This window comes from Lepidochelys kempii, chromosome 12, assembly GCF_965140265.1.
Source record: "Lepidochelys kempii isolate rLepKem1 chromosome 12, rLepKem1.hap2, whole genome shotgun sequence".
Classification (NCBI taxonomy): domain Eukaryota; kingdom Metazoa; phylum Chordata; order Testudines; family Cheloniidae; genus Lepidochelys; species Lepidochelys kempii.
Window position 1 is genome coordinate 42,544,744 of NC_133267.1, and position 24,707 is coordinate 42,569,450.

At 45.1% G+C, this 24,707-nt stretch overlaps 1 protein-coding gene across 1 annotated transcript in view; it reads left to right on the forward strand.

Moving 5' to 3' along the window:
• The window catches only part of LOC140896510 (uncharacterized), a 347,929-nt gene that overhangs the window by 108,975 nt on the left and 214,247 nt on the right, over positions 1 to 24,707 (forward strand). Inside the window, exon 3 of the mRNA XM_073308434.1 lies at positions 3,787 to 3,915. Coding sequence (XP_073164535.1) covers positions 3,787 to 3,915 — 129 coding nt within the window. The remainder of the gene's footprint in view (positions 1 to 3,786; positions 3,916 to 24,707) is intronic.

The following is a 24,707-nucleotide window of genomic DNA, read 5'->3' on the forward strand; positions in this document are numbered from 1 at the left end:
GGATAAAAAGAGAAATGGAAAGAAATATACAACTTGCTTCAAACAGGAGATATTACCTACGGATCAAGACTGAACCCTTCGTGGTGTCGTCAAGGCAGTCCAGATTTCATACGGGTATTTTATAAGTGGGAACTATGGAAGACTGCATTAGAAGAAAATGGCTTACGAATCAGCTGACAAATGGTGGAATACATGCAATGCTTCATTGAGAGGGACAACAAGAAGTCAATAAAACTAGATGGCACAGGGTTAAAGACCATGCAACAGTTTAAATACTTCAGTGTTGAGCTATGATGGGAATGTGGATGCGGGTGTTAGGAGCTGCATGAAGAGCTCTTTGCGTAACTGGAGGGAGTTGACAGGAATTCTCTGCAATAAAAATATGCCAAGTAAACTAAAGAGCAAAGTATGTGAGATCATGCTTAGGCCAGCCATGACATACAGGTTGGAATGCTGGCTAATGAGAAAAAGAGAAGAACAACTACTTCACACTGCCAAAATGAGAATGCTCAGGTGGATGCTGGGTAAGAGGAGAGCTCATAGGCTACACAATGAAATAGTATGAATCATAGTGCTCCCAGAATAGCTGAAGGAGTATCAACTGAGATGGCTGGGTCATGTGAAACAATGAGATGTGGGATATATTGGTCAGAGTACAAAAGCTAGTAGTCACAGGACAAAGGCCTAGAAAAAATGTGATTTGAGACACTGAAGTAAGACATCAAGGTTGATGGCTGCTTGGAAGATGCACTTGACAAGAATGCTGGGAGGCGAAGAGCAAGAGCTGTCAAAACCTGACTGAAGGGTGTGATGCTACATGATTGAAATATGACCATGTATATCATTGATATTGCTACTGTTAGACAATCGCAACAAATCTTGTACCAAGTATATCATGTAAGGTGTCAATGGAAAAGTTATTCGCTAAAGGCAGTTTCCACGATATGCATCTGAGGAAGTGAGCTGTAGCTCACGAAAGCTTATGCTCTAATAAATTGGTTAGTCTCTAAGGTGCCACAAGTACTCCTTTTCTTTTTGCGAATACAGACTAACACGGCTGTTACTCTGAAACCTCGCTAAAGATGATTATCCTGTTTAATCGTTTTGTATCTGAAGTGATGAATATTGGCTATATATCTGTATCACCCCATTGTGTTTGTTCCTGGGGTAACACCCACAAAGTAGTTTACATCCAGTCTAGCCAGCATATTGTGAGTGGACTATTCAAGTTGCTGGCCCATCAAAGACACTTAACTCTCACAGTGGGCCATGGAAGAAACTCATTCCGCCCAGATGGCTCTTCCTGCCGATGCCTTAGCCTCCAAGTGGCCAGTGGCTGCCCCTGTGAGTCAGTAAGCCATGTAAAAGCATGTGACCCTGAACTCCATATTGTGCCAGTAATTTTCCACAAACTGTGTTGTGGGCTTTTGTTTGGGACAGTAAAATTCCAGGCACGTGGCAGAGGGTATAAAAGACCCTGTAAACATATTCATGGTGCTTCTTCTCTGCTCTGATTCTCTGGACTGTGGACTTACATCTAAAATGAGCATTGTGATCTATGGACTGAGGAGCTTCCAATCTTTTGGAAGTTGCCAGAGACTGTACAAGCCAGCCATCTGAAACATCACTGCTACACACCTGATATAAGAACTTTGCAATGACTATATGTGTGGCTGGTCTCTTGGGATCAGACGAACCCTTCGTTTGATGAAACTGGTTTTCAATAACCACTCATCATAGAGTCTAGTGTCTGGGTGGTGAAATAAGGGCTGTAATGCCTAAGGAGACTGTATTTTTGACTTCTTGTTAACCAATGTGGTGAGACAGAAGTTTACTTTTGTTACTGGCTTTGTATAATCTAATGATAGATTAACCGCCAGTGTGGGGTGAGTTTGCCCTATTTCTCAGCAGTTTGTCCTGAATCTGACATTCTCAGCTGTTGAACCACTGCTAAGCCAGCACTCTGATCACTTAAACACCAATTAATTTGCCTGGGTGGACCTGACTCTCCCTAATTGGCAGATTAGAATGGGCTGGGGAGGACTGAAGAGGTAATTAGCCCATTAGTGCAGAGGGTAGAGGGCTGCACAGGAAGGAAATACTGGGAGAGAGGCAGGCTAGAGACCTGAGGAGGAACTGATATTGTAAATTCTGTGGTGGATGGATCAGTAAAGGTGGTGGGAATTCAATTTAAGTAAACTAAATGGTGGTATTTAATACTTGAACGTCTCCAAACACTCTGTGTAAACAGAGGACAGGACAGGAGCAGGATCTTGCCCTGTCACACTCTAAGAGAGGAGAAATTGAAGAAGACTAAAAGAGAAAAACAAATGTGTAACTTTAGTAATAAGTCAGTGCATCCCAGACTCTCTCTGTTTCTGCCTTATTTGCAAAACCTGAACCATCCTCTGCAATGAACTGTGAAGCAGAACCTCTTCACCCACTCCAGCTTTTCCACAGCTTCATTTTCTGCTCTTAAGGGATATCCTCCTTAGCAATCCAAATGACCAAGGGTCATGTGTGCTGAGCTAATGCCAATGTTAAACATTTTCCTTTCTGCCAGATCTCAAAGCTCTCAGCAAAAGCCTGTCAGTGTCAGAGCCTTCCAACACCAACCTCCTTCCCAAAAGCCAGCTGCAACAAAAGAACAAATGTTTGTTTTTAAGGCTCTTTGTTTACCCAGTCAGGGTTAAACTGGCTTCTATCTCTGAGGTTCTGCTGATGTGTCGTAATATCTTAAGGCACCTGCTTTGAAAGTCCTGGTTCAGAGATCCACTGTAACAGGGTTTCCTAAACTGTGGTACACATACCCCGGTACTGAACTATGGAGTTCGTAAGTAATCTAATTGCTATGGTAGTTGCTGCTGGGGCACCAAGAGGTGCACAGGCAAAGCTGGATTAGCACCCAAAAAACCCTGCATTTTTACTGGACTCTCTTGTTCTAGTGTTTTGGATTTTTTCCCCTTGAATGATGTAGCCAGAGGGCCAAGTCACTGCAATAACCAAACCAGGCTGGAAGGTCAAGCGAGCCAACATGAATGAGGGGAAGCTGAGGCAGAAGCTAGCCCAAAGCCAGACCAGGTTGACAGCACTGCTACGGTGCCTTAGAAAAACTATAGTGAGCACAGTGTTTCACCATAGTACATCCTGTTAGGTTTCTATCAAGCTTTTCTTGACCAGTGCAGACACAGCCTAACCATACCATAAACTGGTTTACAAAGCTGTTAATTAGGCTGGTTTCTGCACTGTTTATTCCTAAATGTTAAATTACAGACTGGGACTGGCCCATTTAGATACCTAGTGATTTCCCGTTTGGAAGAGGAGTCCTTTTCTTCAAAGCTACTAGAACAATACTAGTTCTTTATGTTTCCGCCAGGTGTCCCAATACTCGCTGTCCAAAGTTGGATATCTCGTACTTCAGTCCAAACTTCATTACATGATTGTGCAAACCTCTTTTTAGAGTATCAGGAGAGATCACTGCTTCTTATTACCACCTCTTTTTAAAAGACTCAGTCTCTAGTTGGTGCACGTAGCAAGTCTGCATAACCATGTGTTCCTGTCACAGTTATCTTCGTTCTTCTGTCCCTAGTCCCTTCGTTTGTCTCTCACGCTTGTTGTTGTGCCTTGTCTTTAGGTTGTAAGCTATTTGTGGCTGGGACTGTCTCATACTATGTGTGTATATAGCACCTAATACAAGAGGGCCCTGGTCTGGTTGGGGCATTTGTATGCAACTGTCAAATAGATATTCATGATAATTTACAGATGAGCTACTTTTTGCCTTTACAGATGAAGGTGGGGCTTCTCCAGTCCTACATAATGGACCTGAGTGACCAGAATAGTGTCTTAGTTCAGACGATGGAAGAGCTGGAGAGAGAGTCTGAGTGGAAGGTGGCTACGCCAGAGGCAGAGCTTCAGGTACTGTTTGCTATACATGGATGTACCAAAGAAAGTGTGTGTTGTGCTCCTCTGTTTGCAGAGCATTCTGTAAACCTGCCTAACAATGCCTATGGGACTACTTATCTCTTTCTCTTTTAATGCTACAGTATATGTGTGTGTTATGAGAAACTTCCTTTCTAGGCTTGGTCTTTGAGTTAACTACAGTGCCTTGACTGGACCTACTTTTCCTTTTAATCTTCACCCCATCCTGCTCCGGTTATTTTGCATACTGTATGTGTAACAAAATATGAGAATGGGGTCTGGTTTGGGTGAAGGTTTATGCTTTTAACTATTTTCAACATTTCATATATTTTGGGGTGTATATGGTTGTCCCAGATTTTTCATGCTAAAATATAAAATGCAGACGACACCAAGCTAGGAGATTGCAAGCACTTTGGAGGACAGGATTAGAATTCAAAAAGACTTGACAAATTGGAGAATTGGTCTGAAATCAACAAGATGAAATTCAATAAAGATAAATGCTAAGTACTTAACTTAGGAAGGAAAAATAAAATGCACCATTACAACATGGGGAATAACTAACTAGTTGGTAGCAGTGCAGTGCTTAAAAGGATCTGGGGTTATAGTGGGGCACAAATTGAATATGAGTCAGCAATGTGGTGGAGTGGTGAAAAAGGCTAATATCATTCTGGGGTGTAATAAGAGGAGTGTTGTATGTAAGACTCAGGAGGTAATTGTCCTGTTCTACTTGGCATTCATGAGACCTCAGCGGGAATACTGTGTCCAATTCTGGACACTGCACTTTAGGAAGGATGTGGACAAACTGGAGAGAATCTAGAGGAGAGCAACAAAAATGAGAAATGGTTTAGAAAATCTGATCTATGAGGAAAAGTTAAAAAAAAAAAAAAAAAAACAACCTGAGGATGTTTGTGTGGGGAAAAGAAGACTCGGGGCACCTGATAACAGTTTTCAAATGCATTAAAGGCTGTTGTAAAGAGGACAGGGATCAGTTGGTCTCCTTGTCCACTGAAGATGGGACAAGAAGTAATGGGCTTACTCTGCAGCAAGTGAGACTTCTTAGATATTAGCAAAAACTTTCTAACTGTAAGGGTAGTTATTTTCTGGAATAGTCTTCTAGGGGTGATCGTGGAATATCCGTCATTAGAGGTGATTAAGAACAGATTGGACAAACATCTGTCAGGGATGATTTAGGTTTACTTGGCCCTGCCTCAGTGCAGGGGTTGGAATTTGATGACCTCTCGAGGTCCTTTCCGGGCCTATATTTTTATTATTCTGTGTCTATAAACTCTGTGGTTACTGACATAGAACAGAGCCTAACCCAGAAGTTGATGACAATATCTCATAGCTATTGGATCAGTGGTAACTTGTCTAACTCAAACCTCTAAGTCAGTGATACTCAGACTGAGGCTCACGAGAGACAGCGGCTCTTTAATGTGTCTCCTACAGCTCTTTGTAGCACCTGATATTAAAACACTGTGTCATTTAATTGTTAACCAGTCAGAATGCCGTTACTATGTTATTAACCAATTGTAGTGGATAAAATAATAATACTTGGTCAGTCCTTTTGCTGAGAGAATTTTATTTATATATATATAATATTAAATGAAACCATGAATTTACACTTTTGTGGCTCTTTTGGGTAATACTGATCACAAATTTGGCTCCTGAACCACTGAGGTCTAAGCGTCACTGCTCTACGTGATGCTTTTGGGGTCCCTGCAGACTGAGCCTTGATGATAGGAAGGTGTGAAGAGAGACGAGGTTGGTGGACAGTGCCATGTCCTCATCAAGATGGAGTGGCCATCTGTGATTAACTTCTGGTCAAACCTTTTAGCAAGACAGCAGTTGATAGGTGTAGACCGAGAGAAGCAGAATGTAGGCCTTCACAATATGATAGGAAGACTTCATACTTCTATAGAGCTTGCACTCAAAGATCTAAAAGTGCTTTCCAAAGTTGGGTCAGCAGAGTTACTGCATTTTACAGATGGGGAAATGGAGGCAAAAAGATTAAATAAAATTTCCAATGTCACACTTTGAGACAATGGCAGAGGCAGGAATAGAACATGGATTGGTTTTAATCACAAGACAACGTTGTCTCTCTGTAATGGCCTGAACACATTTGGGATTGATAGCTGGACAAAAGCAATACTAAACAAGTCTTTTTTTAAACAATGGGCTGTGAATAGCTAAGATGGGTGCCTTGATGACTTAACAGGCAGATGCCATAAGACTGTATGGAAGTGATTAATCTATTTTGGACTGCTTGCAAGCAAATGAGTGCTGTAGTGAGTAAAGTATTAGGGATACAGTTTCATTAGACTCTAGGAATTAAGACTAGCACAATATTTCTTCATACATTAGAAAAAATAAATACTAGTCAAGAGGTCCTGTTATCATGTGTATGGCCCTGTAAAGTGATGAACCACGCTTTGCACTCCCACATTGCCAGGTGTGGTACTGCAGATACGCCTTGCCGTACTTCATCCCAACTGGTTGTCAGCAAGTGTTGCTGTTCAGATGTGGGCAATGAGAGATCAAATACATTAATTAACATAAGTATGTCTCCATTTAATGAAGCCCCATGAAAGGAGCATATGGAAAACAGATTAAAGGCCCTTACCTCAGAACGCCCCAAAGCAGCAGGGAGCCTCCTTGATTATATGCAAGTAGTTCTTATTGTGGCTCCTAATGGGGTAGTACATTCCTTGCTAGGCCCCATCACAGTCATCAATGTATTTATCTGCACAACACCTCTCTGAGGTAGAACAATGCTTTTATAACTGGGAACTGAGACACAAAGGCTAAGGACTTGCCAAAGATCACCTAGGGAGTCTGTGGTAGAAGAGGGAATGGAACCCAGCTCTCCCAACTCAAAGGCTTATTATTTCTCTGATCACTGGCCCACTCTTCCCTATAAATTAGTCCAAAGGAACATTCACAGGACTTTACTCTGAGACTTTTACTGCTCCCTTTGGAAATATTCGGTCATCCCTTTCATAATCTGAGATGGCCTCATCCAGTGAGCATTTCAGTTGCTCATTAATAGTGGCACACAAAGGCTACTAGTTGCACAGGCTCATAGTTATTATCCATTAAGAAAAACAGGAACAATTCTGAGTTTGGTATCATTAAAAGAAGGAATTTCCTTTCCTTTCTGAGTCCTTGTAAATTTTTAAATGCTACCTGAAGGAGCAGAATCCTTTGTGCTTGGTGAATGAGATGCATCTACCTTGGCCTGATTTTTAATTCTCAGTCTCCAGCCTTCTGGTGAGGGAACAAAGGTGTATAATCAAGTACCTAGTATACTCTTTTGCATTCTCCCCTGCTCTCAGAATGTGGAGATGTTAAACTTTTGATAGAATAGTGCAATTTTATATTTCAGTCAGCTACTTAAAAGATTCATTGTTTTTTAATTAAACTGCATGGGGAAAAAGAGGAGATATTAAAAGGTGCAGTACCATAAAGGGGATAGGTTTTCACTGTTCCTACGTGAGCAGAGACACCCCAATAAAGCAAGATGGAGTGCAGCAACAAGTCCTGTGCCTCCCCCCCTCCATCGTGGTGACTGTAACTGGAGTTAATTTGTGTGGCTTCTCAAATGAAAGACTTCATGTTTTATAGTCCTTATTCTTCCAATCTCCCCTTTCCTGTGGTTGAGTGCAGCCTGCACAAGTTGATGTGATGATGAGATGAACCTGTTTAGAGGAGTAAGGCTGGCCCACCTTGTGATTCCCACTCATCATGCTGCCTGTAAAATGACTCCCTGTGGTCAGAGCACCTTTCTGTCTTCTTTCTCTTCCTTTTTCTGTGAAAACTCAGCTCTTATCTCTTGGGATGGTGACTTTCTTGGCATGTAATCAGTGTTTGTTCTCTTCTTGTGTAGATGTTTCACAGCCTTTTTCTTCACCAATGTAAAGTCCATTGTCCATTTAGTTGTTCTGTGTCCAGTTTTCTCCGTGCACCCCCAACTACCAAATTCCTCAGGTCAGTGGGGCTGTAGTGACACCTGCTGCACAGTGCTGGGAGTGACTAACACCTTCACGTTTTCCGCAGTGCCGTCTGCCTGTACCCAGGACTCCAGTTTATCTGCTGCATTCTGCGAGTGATTGAAGCTTGGAGTAAAAATAGTGTGAGAATGTTTCTTTGGAATAACTTACAAGTTCTTTTTTTTTTAAATCAGAAATATTGCAAAGTTGAACTAACAAAGACTCTTATTTGAAAAAAGGGCCTGGAGATGAGTTTGGTCCCGAATCTGACTCTGTTCATAAGTTTAGTACATGTCAACTTTCTATGCTCTGTTATCAGGCACCTCTCCATTACTTCTTGGTCCACATTTGTAGGGTATTACAGTGCACACCTTAACAGAAGTAACATCACCCACCATGAACATTCCTATCAGCTGTTCTCACCCACTCTGGCAGATGAAATCCTCTTTAGGGGGAAGGTGGAGCTCCTTTCACTGTCTGTGTCAGCCACTTTTGGCTTCACTGTGGACTGAGTCCAGTCTGATGGTGTTCAGAGCAATGTAAGACACTGGAGGAAGGTTTTAATGGAAGCCATGACAGTTATCAGTGAGAGGCTGTGACAGAACAAAGAGGTAAAAGGAGAAAAAAGTATGGGACCTTTTGTTTGTCTTATTTGGTTTGTAAGTTCTTTGGGGAAGGGAAGGTCTCCTATTCTTGTTCTGTGTGTATGGTCCCTAGCACAATGAGACTCCAAGCGTTACCAGAATACAAACGTATAAGAATTATGGGCAGCTGGAGAGAAGAAAGCACCTTTGGACAACCCAAAAAATCCAATCTATTTGTGGTATAGAAATAGCATAAATTGCCATAGTAACAAAACAGTGTTTACATTACCTCAGTGGTAGGTGCCTTAAAAGGACCTAAGAGAGATTCTTTCCGACTGATTCACAAGCCATAGGGTGATGTCTGTCAGCTCAATGTTATGTGCTATCTAAGTCAGCCTTACAAAGGCAGCAGCATGTTTTTAACTCTAAGGGACTGCAGGATGTCTTTCTCTGGGACAATAAATAGTTTTGGAGTTGAGCATTGTCACCTGCAATTAAATGCCCAGGAGGGAAGGCATTAGCCGAAAATCATCATAGACTAGCTTCCAAACTGTCCACTCTCCAGATGAACTTTAAAATAGAGCAGAGGCAACATGGAGTTCAAAGGGAAATAGGCTCGAGGAGGAAGGGAATGGATGGGAGAGGCTGCTGTGTAAGTCTGCAACACTCAATAATGGCCTCTCCAAACTTCTTAGCCTCTCAGGCTCCTCCAGCCACAGGCTGAATGTTGGATCTTTCCTATAACTACTACTGTGTGGCAGGAGCAGGTCACTGACTGGCTTCCTAGCTGTGTATATAAGAACAATGGGCTCAAGTTACCAAAAATCAAAAAGCCACCTACCACCAAAAAAAAAAAAATCCCACAAACTGGAGAAAGCACCTGCTTTTATGGAATTAAAATAAAACCTGGAATGGGAAAGGAAAAGCATGAAAGAATTAGTGACAAGATATCATGTACAGCTGTGGTGATGATGATTTTATTGGTATTGTGGGAGAGAGGGGGAAGTTGGGACGCGGCAAAAACACAATTTGTCCTAGAATTGAATTTCTCTGATAAGGAATTTCAGAACCGCTGCCTCATTCATTCAGTGGCCAAATAATCATATGCGCTTTAATAATCTTTATTTTACAGGAGTAGGTTGCCAGGGTAACAGAGCATAAGCAGGAGAACAGCACCTTGCAGATCACAAAGGCAAATCTACAGAAAGAAATCTCACTGAGTTTCTCTCTCTCTGTCTCCCCTCTTTGCGGTGTAATGACAACTCTTATTTTTCATGCATTGGTTTAATAATCTTATTGAAAGATCCTTTCCCTGTTTTTATTATTCTTGTTTGCCTGAGCACAGACAATGGCAGAAACTTGGAATTCTCAAGCCCACTGGGCTAAGCAAACTAACAGTTGTAATATGGTTAGCATTTTTATGTAATTACTTTTTATTGCTGTTTTACTCCCGTTTCTGTTCCTCCCCAGCTAGTTGCAGCTTCCTTTTCTCTCTGACCCAATCAGGGAATAGTAAGGGTTGAGGGAGAGGTTAGTAATTGATTGCATTAATCGGAAATTATTAGCTGAGCATGTTTTCAGGGGTGGGGAATGGGTCACAGAAGCAGATCTTTTAAGAAGGGGCAAATTGAATTATGGCCAATGAAATAATGAAGCCTCCAGGCCGTAAGTTGTAGAAAGGACAATCTCTTTCACGTATACTCTAGCATTATTCATAATGGGTTCTGCTCTCTGGCTGAAAAGCAATGTGTGGCCTTACTGACATCCAGCAGACTTAGACAGCTCGATTAGTTGGTCTGGGAAATTGGTTGATGAGAAATTTATTAAAAATGAAAATTCCTGAAGCTCTTTAGTGATATCTGTAACTCTGGCAGTGGTGCATTACTACCAATCCTTTGCCTGGATGGAGTTTATGACAGGTCTATGGCTTATAAATATTTTCCCTGTCATTCTCTTTGCCAAAGGCCATAGCCTCAGAAAGAGAGTGTGGGAAAAGCAGTAATCTTAGACTGCAGAACTGGCAAAAAAGGAAACCCTTGTGAAATTAAATACAAAAATCGCATTCAAATGATGGTAAAGGTCTGACTGAAACCCACAAGTGCCAAGAAATAAGAACTAAGACTGTCACTTACATTCAGCTGTCGGTTATGTGCTGTTCAGACAGTCCTTAGTCAGGCACTGAGGAACAGTGGACAAACTGAATTTGTCTTTGGTATACTGACATGCCAAGCCTCAGGAAGAAAAATTTTAAGGACAAAGTTGCAACCTTACTATGAATATTGTGGCTTTTGTGGGTGGAAATCAGGCTGTTAATGTAATTTTAATAAAGATTTTTGTATATTTCCCTTTTTTTCAAGCTGGTACATATTTTCAATGCAAGGAAGATCCCAGGTTCACAGTGGGTCCATGGATACTGGCACAAAGTACAGTAATATTTAGCACTAAATACCCCATGGTAAGTATATAAAAATATATATATAGTATTGTTACTGTTTCTCACTAGGTAACAATATTAGCCAGCCTTTATATACTTACCATGGGGTATTTCCTACTAAATATTACTGTGCTTTTGTGCCAGTATCCGTGGCATTGCTATAGTGTTAAGAGCATGCTGCTTTTCTGCAGGGGTGTATTAGTAAAATGCTTGGGAGCAGAAGCTGTTGGGGTACAGGGACAGTCACACACCACAGGTGGCAAAAATAATTCCTTGTAACACTACAGGCAGGATGATGTTGAACTTAGATAACTGACACCCATATTCTGTTCATTCAGTGTATTTTCTGTGCCTCATTGTTAGCAGAATAGGAGTTAGAAGTCTGAACAGTGCTGTGAAAGGCGAAGGGTGCTCTTGTGAAAAAGGTTTAAATACACTGTTGATAAGCCAGAAAAGGCTTAATCATTTAGTAAACAATTTTTATTCATTAGAAAAAGAACATTTGCACAGATATCTTAACTAAGTCTTAGGCCAGTGCCATTTGAAATAGGCAAAAAAAGGCACTTAAAAACGCTTGACAGATTATTATGCACTTCAGAGACTCAATATGATACTGCCTTTGTTGGAAAAAATTATATGAAAACAAAATTCTATGCGAGATAAGTAGGTGACAGATTTTAACTTCAGGGCCATTATAAAACTTGTTTTCTTCAAAATATTAAGAGGAATTAGATGAATTAAAGGAGTACTCTTTTTACAAAATTATATATTTCCCAACTGAGAACGTCCGTAGTCTAGAGATTCGTTTTTTGTTTTTTAAAATCTTTAGCAATCCATAGAAATTGCTGGCTGTAACCATGTCTGTCTGCAGCAAAGGACTGAACCCACCTCTGTAATTGTATGTCAGAAAATGATGTGCAAGTTGTCAGTTCGGCTGCAAAATCTCAGCTCATTCTTTCTTCCCACCAAACCAGGATTTACTGTTTACTGGAGATGAAGTCAGTGCCTTTATACTGCAGTGCTTATGTATGCTGTTATAATATGACTAAGTAACCACTTGAGATAAGGACTTGTCTAGTTTTCCACTGATTTTAAGAATCATAAAAACCTATTTGGATTATAACCTCTCCATGGTCGGGACTGTCTTTTTGTGTGTTTTGTACAGCATGTAGCATAATGGGATCTTGATCCTGATCAAGGCGAGTGACAGGGTATCTAGACCTTGTCCCTGGGCTGGCAGGGAACAGCTGACTGTCATTACTGTAGAGACACTCACAGGGACAGAGGCAGTTGTTGAGAAGGGAAGGCCCTCCTCTTCCTCCCACTCTATATAAGAGCCCTCAGTGCTGGAAGGGGAAGGAGGGGAATTCTCTGTGTGTGGAAATGACTGAGGAAAGAGCCACACCTGCTAGTGTCCTCAGCTCCGAGATAGACTGAGACTGGGTGACATTTCCTTTGCTGGACTAATAGAAGCCACCCAGCCTTTGGAATCCTCAGATGGGTGGGAGAACAGAATCTCTGGTGATTCTGGGGGCTTGCTGCAGGTGTGCTGCCATGCTTTATTTTGAGTAAAGATTGGGAAACGTTTATGTCATGGAAGACAGGTGTGATACCAGAGACTGGAAAAAGGCAAATATAGTGCCCATCTATAAAAAGGAAAATAAGGACCACTCAGGAATTAAAGACCAGTCAGCTTAACTTCTGTACCCAGAAAAATAATGAAGCAATCAATTTGTAAACACCTAGAAGATAATAAGGTGATAAGTAACAGTCAGCATGGATTTGTCAAGAACAAATTATGTCAAACCAACCTAATAGCTTTCTTTGACAGGGTAAAAAGTCTTGTGTATGGAGGGGAAGTGGTAGATGTGGTATATCTTGACTTTAGTAAGGCTTTTGATATTGTTATGCATGACCTTCTCATAAACAAACTAGGGAGATACAACCTAGACGGAGCTACTATAAGGTGGGTGCATAACTGGTTGGAAAATTGTTCCCAGAGAGTAATCATCAGTGGTTCACAGTAAAGCTTGAAGGACATATCGAGTGTGGTCCCACGGGGACCATTTCTGGGTCCGGTTCTGTTCAATATCTTCATCAATGATTTAGATAATGGCATAGAGAGTAAACTTATAAAGTTTGTGGACGATACCAAGCTGGGAGGGTTTGCTTGTGCTTTGGAGGATAGGATTAAAATTCAAAATGATCTGGGCAAACTGGAGAAGTGGCCTGAAGTAAATAGGATGAAATTCAGTAAAAACAAATAAAAAGTACTTCATTTAGGAAGGAACAATCTCCTAGGTTAGGACAAGAAGCAATGGGCTTAAATTTCAGCAAGGGCAGTTTAGTTTGGACATTAGGAAAAACTTCCTAACTGTCAAGGTGGTTAAGCCCTGGAATAGATTGCCCAGGGAGATTGTGGAATCTCCGTCATTGGAGATTTTTAAGAGCAAGTTAGACAAACACCTGTCAGGGATTGTCTAGATAATACTTATGGGTCAGAGGTCTGGACTAGAGGACTTCTTGAGGTCCCTTCCAGCCCTGTGATTCTATATTTTGGCCACTGGAGGGCCCTGTTAGGACAGCAAGACCCCCCTTATCCCTGGGCTGACTCCTTCTACTGGTGAGTCAACTAGTGTTTGCCATCCCTGTGCAGAGCTGCTTGCCTCACTGCCTTTGAGCATTACCACTACAACAGTTAGTACTAATAATCCACAGAAGGAAGACTGTCTTCTTCTGTGTTGCCTAGGAGAAACTAGCTGATTATGTCAAGACTGTGGAGTATAGAGTGAATTCAGGGACTCGGGTAATGAATTACTGGCTGCCAAATGCAGAGAAACATTCCTGCTTTGTGGCAGGCCTGGAAAAAATGCACTGAAGCTGAATTCTTAAGCAAATGCCCAGCAAGAAACCCTACTGGATGGAGATCCCATTTGCACGTTATTTTTACCTACACTTTTCTGTTTCTATAATAGAAAGTTTTAAAATGCTGAAAGCCCAAGAGCAGGCCCTTTTCCTTTTGTTTGCAGGAACAGTCTGAGGGTCTGGGTGACACAGAACAGTCTGTGCTCACTACTAGGCTGCTGGATTTCTTGTATACTCTCCCACCTAGGACTTTTTGTGAGTCATGAGAACATGGGAGGGCTTCACTCAGGGCTAATTTTCTTTATTTTATCTTCTTTAGAAGGGGTAGGATTTGGTAAAGTTCTTCTTTGAGAGCTTGTCCATTTATATTTTCCACTGTTGGAGTGCATACTATTCATGCACTCAAGGTTGGATACTTTTGGCCAGCAGTCCACTGGAGCTATGCATATGCCCTGAATGTTCTTGTGCTCCTGACCTGACAGCATGAAGAGCACTGTGAGCCCAGCTGCCTCTCATTTCCTTCTCACTGTCTGAGGGTGTGAGAGAGAGCTCCTGGTTGTTGCATCGTTACTCATCATTTTCTCAATCTCTAAATTTTAATAGTGTTAGTTAGGTTAGTGTGGGTTTAATTGTCCATTGGCACATTTTGCATAAGATATTTTTAAAATCTCTCTACTTGAGTCTCCTGGTTTTAAACATGGCTTCTCTTGCAAGATGGCAGGTACTATAAATGATGGGCATACCGGATGCCTTCTTTGTTCAGGGAATTCCGTATCTCCAATACCTGCTACGTGTGAATATTCCACTGCAGTCCCGAAGTGCCTGAGAGTTATGGGTCCACTAGCTCCTGGGCTCCATCTTCGGAAGCTCTGGCTTCAGACTCTGGAAGGACGGTTGCTATTTTAAGTGCTTAGAAGGAAAAGAGCATCGCTCCTCTTCTACAGTTAGGAGCATATCGTCTATGGGAACTTCTGTCAAAAAGGCATGTCACTTCATTGTTCCTATTTTGAAGAGACTTCGTAGCCTAAATCAGGAACAGTGGGAGCTTGAAGGGAGTTTGGTGCTGAGACCTGAAATTAGCTGTTTCTGGTACCAAGGCTAGAGCATCAGGAATTACTGTGGTTACTGAGTGCTTTGGCACTGGTGCAAAGGAAGGCACTGCACCCAATCTCTTCTGGTGCTCTTTGGTGTTGCGTATATGAGTATTAGGTACACTGACAACTTTGATGCACTCTGTTCCCTCACCAAGATTCATGCCATCATCCAACTTGGTATTGGGAAAGTATATGATACAGAGCAAACAAGGGTAGAGCCAAATACACTACTTTTCAGGCTCTCCACAATTTTACTGACAGGACCGGCAATACTGCTGATCTGGCTCTTCTATTTCTTCATCCCTGGGCCCCTGGAGGAGCTCAAGTTCTCTGGAAGGAAAAGGCTGATGTGTGTCTCGATGGGACTGTACCGATTCAAGATATTGCATGCATGGGTCCCATGGTCCCCAGTAAGGCAGTGAGAGGGGTCCAGTATAAGTTTAGGAGGTCCCCATGGCATAGAATACACCACTTTGTGACATCATGGGGTGGGTGGGGGGAGTTAGGAGATTATGGATAATCTATAAAGGCTAGTGTTTCTCAGTGGTAAGTTATTGGTCTCCCTCTGATAAGAACATAGGAATGTCCATAGTGGGTCAGACCAGTTGTCCATTTAGCTGCTGATACACGATGATTAAGGAGACAAGGTGCGTGAAGTACACAGAGCTTTTCCTCATGTCTGGGAAAGGTTCTCAGAGTGTCACACTAAATACAAGGTCAAACGGATAGTTTAGCATAAGTAGTACTCTGAGTACCTTTGCCAGACTGGATAGCTCGAAAGCTTGTCTTTGTCACCAACAGAAATTGGTCCAATAAAAGATATTACCTCACCCACCTTGTGTCTCTAATCATCATGCATCAGCAGTCCTGGCTTCATTTTCAGGGTTAGAAATTCAATCCACAGTGGAGGATTTGTCCTTTGATGGGGACGGTTTATATAGTTAAAGATGGATAAGTCATTACACTAATTAAAAGATTCAAGGGCAACCCTCCTCTTCCTGGAGAAATACACTCCAGCACCAAGTAGGAAGTATCATAGACAACCATGCAAGTGCAGAGCAGCATTACAACCCTCCTACCCACAAAGAGGATATGAACCACCATGAAAGTGACCTAGGATGCAGCGGAACAAATGCAATACTGTTCCTTCCAACCACAACCTCCCATCAAGAAATACTTTTGACAGGATCACAGAGAGCTGTGAACCAACTCAGGTAGATTTCCTACCTCAGAAATCCAAATTGGTGGCTGCCTACCGAATTTTTCCCCTGCATGGTGGATAACGGACAAATGGGTTCTTTACATCATTCGTTTCAGATATGCCATAGAGTTCCTTTCCCCTCCCCCTCCAAAACCTTCTTCCCCAGTCCTTTTCAAGGACCACTATCAAGAGATACTAGTTCAGAGAGTAGACTCCCTACTTCAGTGGGGAGCCATAGAGCCCCATCCGGAATGGGATTTTGTTCCAAATATTTTCACATCCCCAAAAAAAAGAGACCAATTTTAGACCTCCCAGTAACTAAGTGTCTTTATCCAGGTTGAGATTCAGGATGGGAACCCTGGCATCGATCTTTCTGCCCCTAAGCAGCGATGACTGGTTCACAGCTCTTGATATGAAGGATGCCTGTTTTCATATAGACATCCACCCCTCTCACAAGATATTCCTGATGTTCACTGTAGATCAAATCCATTATCAATACAGGGCGCTCTCCTTTGGCCTAGCGACGGTGTCTAGAGTATTTACAAAGGTGCTATCAGTAGTGGCTCTACGTTTCTAATTACACCGCTTGACAGTCTTTCCTTATCTAGACAATTAGCTATTGACAGGGAAATCTCATCAGGAGCTACTGACATCAGCCTCATCTCTGCCCAGTCATCTAGCATCACTGGGAATGTGCGTGAACACAGAAAAGTGCATTTTAGTTCCAATTTATCAGAGCAGCTCTAGACTCTGTCAGGGCCAGAGCTTACCTACCTCTGGACAGATTCCAACGGATGACCAATTTGATCAATCAGCTCAGAAAGAGCCCATGTGTCAGATGCTGCCTCCTGATAGTCAGGCCTAGTAGTCACACTGGTGGTTGAAGCTGGATGTAGGGTCAGGACTAGGCAGAGGGACAGGCTGGGGGCAGGCCCAAGATCAGAGTCTGTAGACAAGCCAAAACAGCACCTTAGTTGGAGCCCAGGTGCAGCCTAGAGGTCAAAGGCTGTGAACAAACCAAATCAGTACCATAGCTGGAGTTCAGACACAGGCCAAAATTTGAAGCTGGGTGGTCAGGGTCCGAGGGGGTCAGGAGGCAGAGGCAAGGCTGGAGCAGGTCAGTATCGGAGCAAAGTCAGAGTAGTGCAAGGACAAGACTGGAACAGGGCTTAGGCAAGGCTGGGGCAGGAACAGGAACTGGATCAGGAGCAGGCTGGGAGGTGAGAGAGTCTGACACACTGTGAGACAGCAAGAGGGTTCCTGGCCAGGCAGTGCTGTTGCACAGACTGATCGGCAGCTCTGGCAGAGTTGCGGAAATACCTGATCCTGGGGGTCATCTGACCCAGGCTGCACACTGCTTGCCTGAAGGCAGGAAGGGTCAGGTAGTGCAGCTGGATTGTTGCATGCCTGAGTGGTGACTCACCACAGCTCTGCGGGAGGGCAGCTGAGCGAGCAGCCCTGGTTTGCGGCAGGTTTGCTTCACACCATGAATGTCAGTTTGCTCATGCCTTATCCTCAGTGATGAGCTGCCAAAATCTTAACAACCGGTTCCCTCCTCACCCCACGAGGGGGTTGTGGACCGCCCCCACCCCCCCGGGACTCCTGCCCCATCCAACCCCCCGCGTTCCTTGATGCCCCCCTGGAACTCCTGACTGCCCCCAGAACTGGGCAGGAGGGTCTTGTGGGCCACCGTAGTGGGTGCCCACTGTGCCCTGCCCCTAAGAGCCTGAGGCACCTGCCGGGGGGGCGAGGTGGGGAGTCCCGGCAGTGCTTACCTGGGGCAGCTCCCAGGAAGCATCCGGCAGGTCCCTCTGGCTCCTAGGAGCAGGTGAGCGTCGCTGGGGGGGAGCAGGGGGAGCGGCTGCTCCCCCACTGATCACATCAAAAGTGGTGCCTTAGGCACCGACTCCCTGGGTGCTCTGGGGCTGGAGCCCCCACGGGGAGAATTTGGTGAGTGCAGAGCCCCCAATGGCAGCTCCCTACCCAGCCCCAGCTCACCTCCGCTCCGCTTCCTCCCCTGAACGCGCCGCCCCGCTCGGCTTCTCCCCCTCAGGTTTCCCGCGAATCAGCTGTTTGCGCGGGAAGCCTGGGAGGGCTGAGAAGCAAGCGGCGACTTCCTGCTCAGGCCGAGGGTGGCAGAGGTGAGCTGGGGCTGGGAGCTGCCACTCATCCTGCGGCCAGTCTAGGATCCCGGCCCCGCCCACATAGAGCGGGTACCTACCTTCTCCCTGGTTCTGGCCCTTCTCTTCCTCGCTCTCTCTGCACTGAGCTGAGGGTGGGAGTGCACTGAGCACAGGGCTGGGGGTGAAAGAGCAGGCTGGGGGTTGGGGTGCAGAGTCTGGCCAGGAGCTAGAATGAAAGGGGGGCTCAGGGTTGGGGTAGGAGGTTTGGGTGTGGAGTGCTTACCTGGGCAGCTCCCATTTGGTGTGAGGGGTGCAGGTAGGAATGTGGGGGAGGGGTGCAGGAGCTCCCAGTTGGTACTCAGGGTGGGGGTGAGAATGTGGGGGGTGCAAGAGTCGTGGGGTGTGCGGGGGCTGGGTATGTGTGGGGGGTGCTGGAGTAAAGGCTGGGGTCATGCGGGGGTGCAGGGGTCAGGGCAGGAGGCTGGGGGTGTGGGCTAGGGTGAGGGGGGTGCTCCGAGTCCCCTGCCCAAAGCAGCTCACGGCAGGGGGCTGGAGAGGATAACCCTGAGTCCATCCCCACCTCCAAGGCCCCATCCTCACCTCGGCCCCATCCTCACCTCTTCTCCGCCTCCTCCCCAGCCAGCGCTCTGCGGCTCTGCTTCTCCCCCTCCACCGCAAGGGCCATCAGCTGATCGGCAGCAGGGAGGGAGAGGAGGAGGGGCAGGAACCCAGCACACTGGGGGAAGGGGAGACCTTGCCTGCCCTATAGCAGCAGCCAGTAGGACCAAGCTTCTTCACCCTGCCCCTGCGGGGTGGGGGTGGGCAGGATTTTTAATGGCATGCTGCTGCCTGCCGAGGTCCCGGCCTGGGTTTGGCAGCAGGCTGAACGGGGCCGGCAGGCAGGAGCCTGCCATTAAAAATCGGCTTGCATGCCGCCTTTGGCACGCGTGCCATAGATTGCCGACCCCTGCCCTAGTGCAAGCCTCTGGAATTGATGCATCCTTTGTCTCAGTAGTCCCTTACTCATCAACACCACACAAGTCTTTGCACCCTTCTCCCCAGTAGAAAGAGGAATACAGGTAGGGGCCAGCACTTGAAGAATAAAGGTTACTTAGCTGTATGGTAACTGGAGTTCTTTGAGATGTATGGTCACTATCTGTATTCCACTGTCCACCCTCCTTCCCCTCTCCTTCGCATCTTTACTCAAGATTCGTCGTAGCAAAGGAACTGGAGATGATGGTAGGTTCATGCTGTCCCTTATACCCTTGGTTTGGAGCTTGAGGAGAGGAAGGGCACAGGCACTGATCAACAGACACTGCTAGCAAAAATCTTCCTGTCTCAGGTGCATGGAGCGCATGCACGCATACCCATAGCGGAATACAGGTAGGGACCACACATCTCCGAGAACGCCAGTTACTATACAAGTAAGTAACCTCTCTATCTGGGGATCTGAGGACTCCAGGTTATTGCCAGATGTGCTTGTGTTAGCTTCTTTTCAAGCTGGGGTGTGGGGTGGGGAGAGGAACTTTACATGCACATATCCAAATGATCAGGGGACAGGACCGTTGCACACCTCCATACACACCCCAAAGTGAGGCAGGACTGGCGTACTGTTTTCTGCTTCCAGTCTGTTATTTTCTGCTTGTTAGCGCTTGAGGTGTCTGGCTGCATTGGGAATCGCACTGTTTATCTTTCTGTAATGTCACAGCTGGTAAAACACCCTACCAGAGTAAGGAGCCAGCCTGCTAAGATTCTGGCTTTGTACAGGTTGTACTCTTCCCTGACTATGTTAAAAGAAGTAATAATCAGATTTGGAAAACTCCCTCTCTACAGTATTTCCAACCTCAAGTTCTCAAAAATCACGAGATATTAAAAATACCTTGTAGATCTTTTTGTTTTGTGCCTGGGGTTTGAGCCTTAAGGTTAATGTTTTAAAGCTTTCCTTTGCAACCAGGAAGCCTAGAAAATTATGTTTTCAAACGGAAGCTGATATTCTCACATTACTGCATGTCTCCAGGGCCTGAGGTTTTAACAAAACCACCAAATATTCAAGGGTTGTGATAAAATCATGAGATCATGGCAACACTGCCCCTGTGAAATAGGCTGCATCTAGGCTCTTTTAGGGCAGACCCCAGGTGTGTCCAGGCTGAGAGAGCCATATGTATAAGTGTAGGGAGTGTGGTAGGCTGTAATTTATGTCCTACATTACCTGGACACAGGGAGTGGGAAAGTATGTGATTCTCCCAAAGGTATAGTGTAGGTGGGGCAGGGTTTGGTGGTGGTTTGGAGGGTTGAATGTGCTTACTATGAGCATGAGATCCTTGACATTTAGTTGATTTAGTTGGCATTGGTCCTGCTTTGAGCAGGTGGTGGGACTAGATGACCTCCTGAGGTCCCTTCCAGCCCTGAGATTCTATGATTCTATGACATAGGAGTGGGAGGTTGTAATGGAAACATGACATTTTTAATAGACGGAGGCAGCTGGTAACGTCTGTGTGATTGGTGTGTATGTAGGGAGGAAGCAGTAATCTCTGTTTGAGATTGTGACCATACTAGGGAGAGGAGGAAGGAGGGGCCAGGTGAGGATGTGATAGTAGTCTCCTTATTTTAATGTCAGTCGTCTGAACCGAGGGGCCCGAAAGAACATGTGATTCAGGCTATGTTTAGGGCGGGATGGGGGAAGCATTTCTGTAAGAAAAGGAAACTGTTAAAGTAACCAAAGCCTGTCCTCAGGGGAACCATAGTATGTATGTGTAATGGTGAATGAGCTGGGATGTGTACCTGGCTAACTAGCAATCCACTTCCAGGACTGGAGTAGCCTTTCTTGGTCTCCTCATGAAAGAGTATTCTAATCCTTTGATCCACTGACTAGGACATAGGGATGAGACTTTATTTTTATTGATCACTTCTCAGAGTTAAAGGGAAAATTGTTAACCCAAAATGCAGTTTCCTAACCATCCAAACTCTTCAAGAATCCCCTTGTTTTCATTTGTTCTGATTCCTGGGCCTGCTCTAGAATACTCTTGGTGGGGGTTCACAGTATTCTCAAGTGATATGTTTAGGGGTATTTACAAATCCATATTTGTGGAGTAACCTGTGGAGATTACAGCATGAGCTTTGTTCTTGCAGCAGCAGCTCAGTAGTGATAATTCCCTTTTCTTCTTGCATTAGACTGTGGATTCCCTGGAGGAAGAACCTGATTACCTGCTTTGCTGTGTTCAGCTTAGGGAGGATGGAAGCATCTGTTGTGTGAAGCTATGATTCTTGGCCTGTTCAGCAGCTGTAGGATCGAACTGGTAATTTAAGGCCAGTTACAGTTGAAAGGGAAGCTGTTCCTGGTGGATGTGAGGGCACTTTCACTGTGCGGTACTTAAACCCAGCCAACTGGAGACCGAGGTGTCACTCACTTCCAGTTTTGATGCACTAGTTGGGAAGAATGTATCAATGCATAAACATCAGTGCCAGAGTGTGGTTATGTGGATCAATAAACCACAGGATGTTTCAGTTTTTGGAATACTAAGAAACAGTGAGGCCACTCCATGGAATATCATGTAAGTGTACCTACCCAAAACTATATCTGAGAGGCACAGGTACCAAGGAGTCCACGACATTGTATGTACCAAAATACCAAAGAGAGGGAGGAGGTGGGGTCTGAATACTTGAAGCTGTGTTTGGGCGGGGAGGGACAGAGACGGGGCTCTAGCGCATACCTGAAGTCATTTACCAAAAGAGGAGGGATGAGATGCTTATCCTTGCTCTAGATCAGCCTTGTGCCTTCACAGGATATTGGAATTTAAAACATGCCTAGGCTCCAACTCTAGAGGTGCTCTGAGGCTGGAGCACCCATGGAAAAAAATAGAGGATGCTCAGCACCCACTGGCAGCCCCGCAGGTCAGCACTTCCGCCTCTTGCCCGCCGACAGCCCCACTGATCGGCTCCTCTCCCTCCCTCCCTCCCAGCGCCTCCCGCTCACCATGATCAGCTATTCCACCATGTGGAGGAGGAGCGGGGGCAGAGGGAGGGACAGGAAGAGGTGGGGGTCGGGGGGATGGGAAGAGGTGAAGCTGGGGTGGGGGTTGGAGAAAGGGGTGGAGTGGGGACGGGGCCTGGGTTGGGGTGGGGGTGGGAAGGGGCAGGGTGGGAGTGAGGGCTTGTAGGAAGGGGTGGAGCGGGGGTGGTGTCTGGGGCGGAGCAGGGGTCAAGCACCTCCCGGGATCTGAGTAAGTCGGCACCTATGAAAACACGGGTTGCTTTTCTAAGTATTTCTTACCTCCCTTTCCTCCTCCCTATCCATAGGGTCACTTACACTGACATGCTGATTTCTGGTGAAAGAGGGTTACTGCCTGCTTGGCCTGGGCATGCGCCATGCTCTGGTTGTATAGTAATGCTCCAATAAAAATGAATCTGTGTTCCCGTGAGGACCTCAGGGGCCTGAAATGTGACTAACCTTAAATCTGTAGTGTTGAACATTGTCTGGATTTTACTTGGATTCTTGTTTCCCCACCCCAACAAGTGCTGATAACTGAGGGGGAAAAGATCCTGTTGTGGGGCAAACTCTACCAGTTGCTTTGCACAATTGGTTAGTCAGCACTGTGCCCGGAGGCTTACACGCTCCTGCCAGTCTCACCGGGGTGCTGGTGCTCTGAGAAGTAAACACACAATACACAGCCATAGGTTGAGGGCAGCGACTCTGGAATAAACTTGGGCCATGACTACACCAGGAGCTTAGGGGGGAGCTGCCGCTAGTTCAGGTGAGGTTAAATTGACAGAGTGATGAAAACACCGGAAGTTGCAGGGGTCTGGACTGTGGTAGGGTTCCCCAGAGAGGTGCGACCTCTAGAGCAGCTGAACTGCTGATTACACCTGTAGGAATTTTATTTCTAAAATTTCTTTGTGAAGACAAGGCTTGAGAAGAAATTTCTTGCTGCTTTTTGGCATAACCTGGGTTAGTTAAGCGCTTAGGAGTTGTACATTGAAGTGATGTAGTGATAGTGCTATTTGGATATGGGGGGAGGGGCTGATTAAGTTCCTGAGAGTTAATTCATATCTCACAGATGCATCTCATAAGCAGCAAAAGCTGACGCAGATACATCAACCGTGTTTAACACACCACCCTTGTGCTTCAGAAACTACTGGCTCCCTATTCTCACTAAAACTAAATTCACAGTCTGGGTCCCAATTTACGATGGCCTGAATGGTCTGGGACTAGCTACAAGCCCCCACCCCCACCCTCTATGAGCCTCAGGAACAATACAGATGAAAAACTCCAGGATTAGATTCTCATGTTGTGAGCAGAGCTGTGGCAGCAGCTTCATCAGAGAGAGCAATGGCTATCTCCAGAAGAGACGTGCCACACAGCTGTGTTACTGGTGCCTGGACTTCACTAATCACAAGTTTGAGTAGCAGCCGTGTTAGTCTGTATTCGCAAAAAGAAAAGGAGTACTTGTGGCACCTTAGAGACTAACCAATTTATTTGAGCATGAGCTTTCATGAGCTACAGCTCACTTCATCGGATGCATACCGTGGAAACTGCAGCAGACTGTATATACACACAGAGAACATGAAACAATACCTCCTCCCACCCCACTGTCCTGCTGGTAATAGCTTATCTAAAGTGATCATCAAGTTGGGCCATTTCCAGCACAAATCCAGGTTTTCTCACCCTCCACCCCCCCACACACAAACTCACTCTCCTGCTGGTAATAGCCCATCCAAAGTGACAACTCTCTACACAATGTGCATGATAATCAAGTTGGGCCATTTCCAGCACAAATCCAGGTTTTCTCAGCCCCCCCACCCCTATACACACACAAACTCACTATCCTGCTGGTAATAGCTCATCCAAAGTGACCACTCTCCCTACAATGTGCATGGTAATCAAGGTGGGCCATGTCCAGCACAAATCCAGGCTTTCTCACCACCCCCCTTTTTTTTTTCCTGGGGGGACACACACACACACAAACTCACTCTCCTGCTGGCAATAGCTCATCCAAACTGACCACTCTCCAAGTTTAACCAGAACGTCGGGGGGGGGGTAGGAAAAAACAAGGGGAAATAGGCTACCTTGCATAATGATTTAGCCACTCCCAGTCTCTATTTAAGCCTAAATTAATAGTATCCAATTTGCAAATGAATTCCAATTCAGCAGTTTCTCTCTGAAGTCTGGATTTGAAGTTTTTTTGTTTTAAGATAGCGACCTTCATGTCTGTGATTGCGTGACCAGAGACATTGAAGTGTTCTCCGACTGGTTTATGAATGTTATAATTCTTGACATCTGATTTGTGTCCATTTATTCTTTTACGTAGAGACTGTCCAATTTGACCAATGTAAATGGCAGAGGGGCATTGCTGGCACATGATGGCATATATCACATTGGTGGATGTGCAGGTGAACGAGCCTCTGATACTGTGGCTGATGTTATTAGGCCCTGTGATGGTGTCCTCTGAATAGATATGTGGGCACAGTTGGCAACGGGCTTTGTTGCAAGGATAAGTTCCTGGGT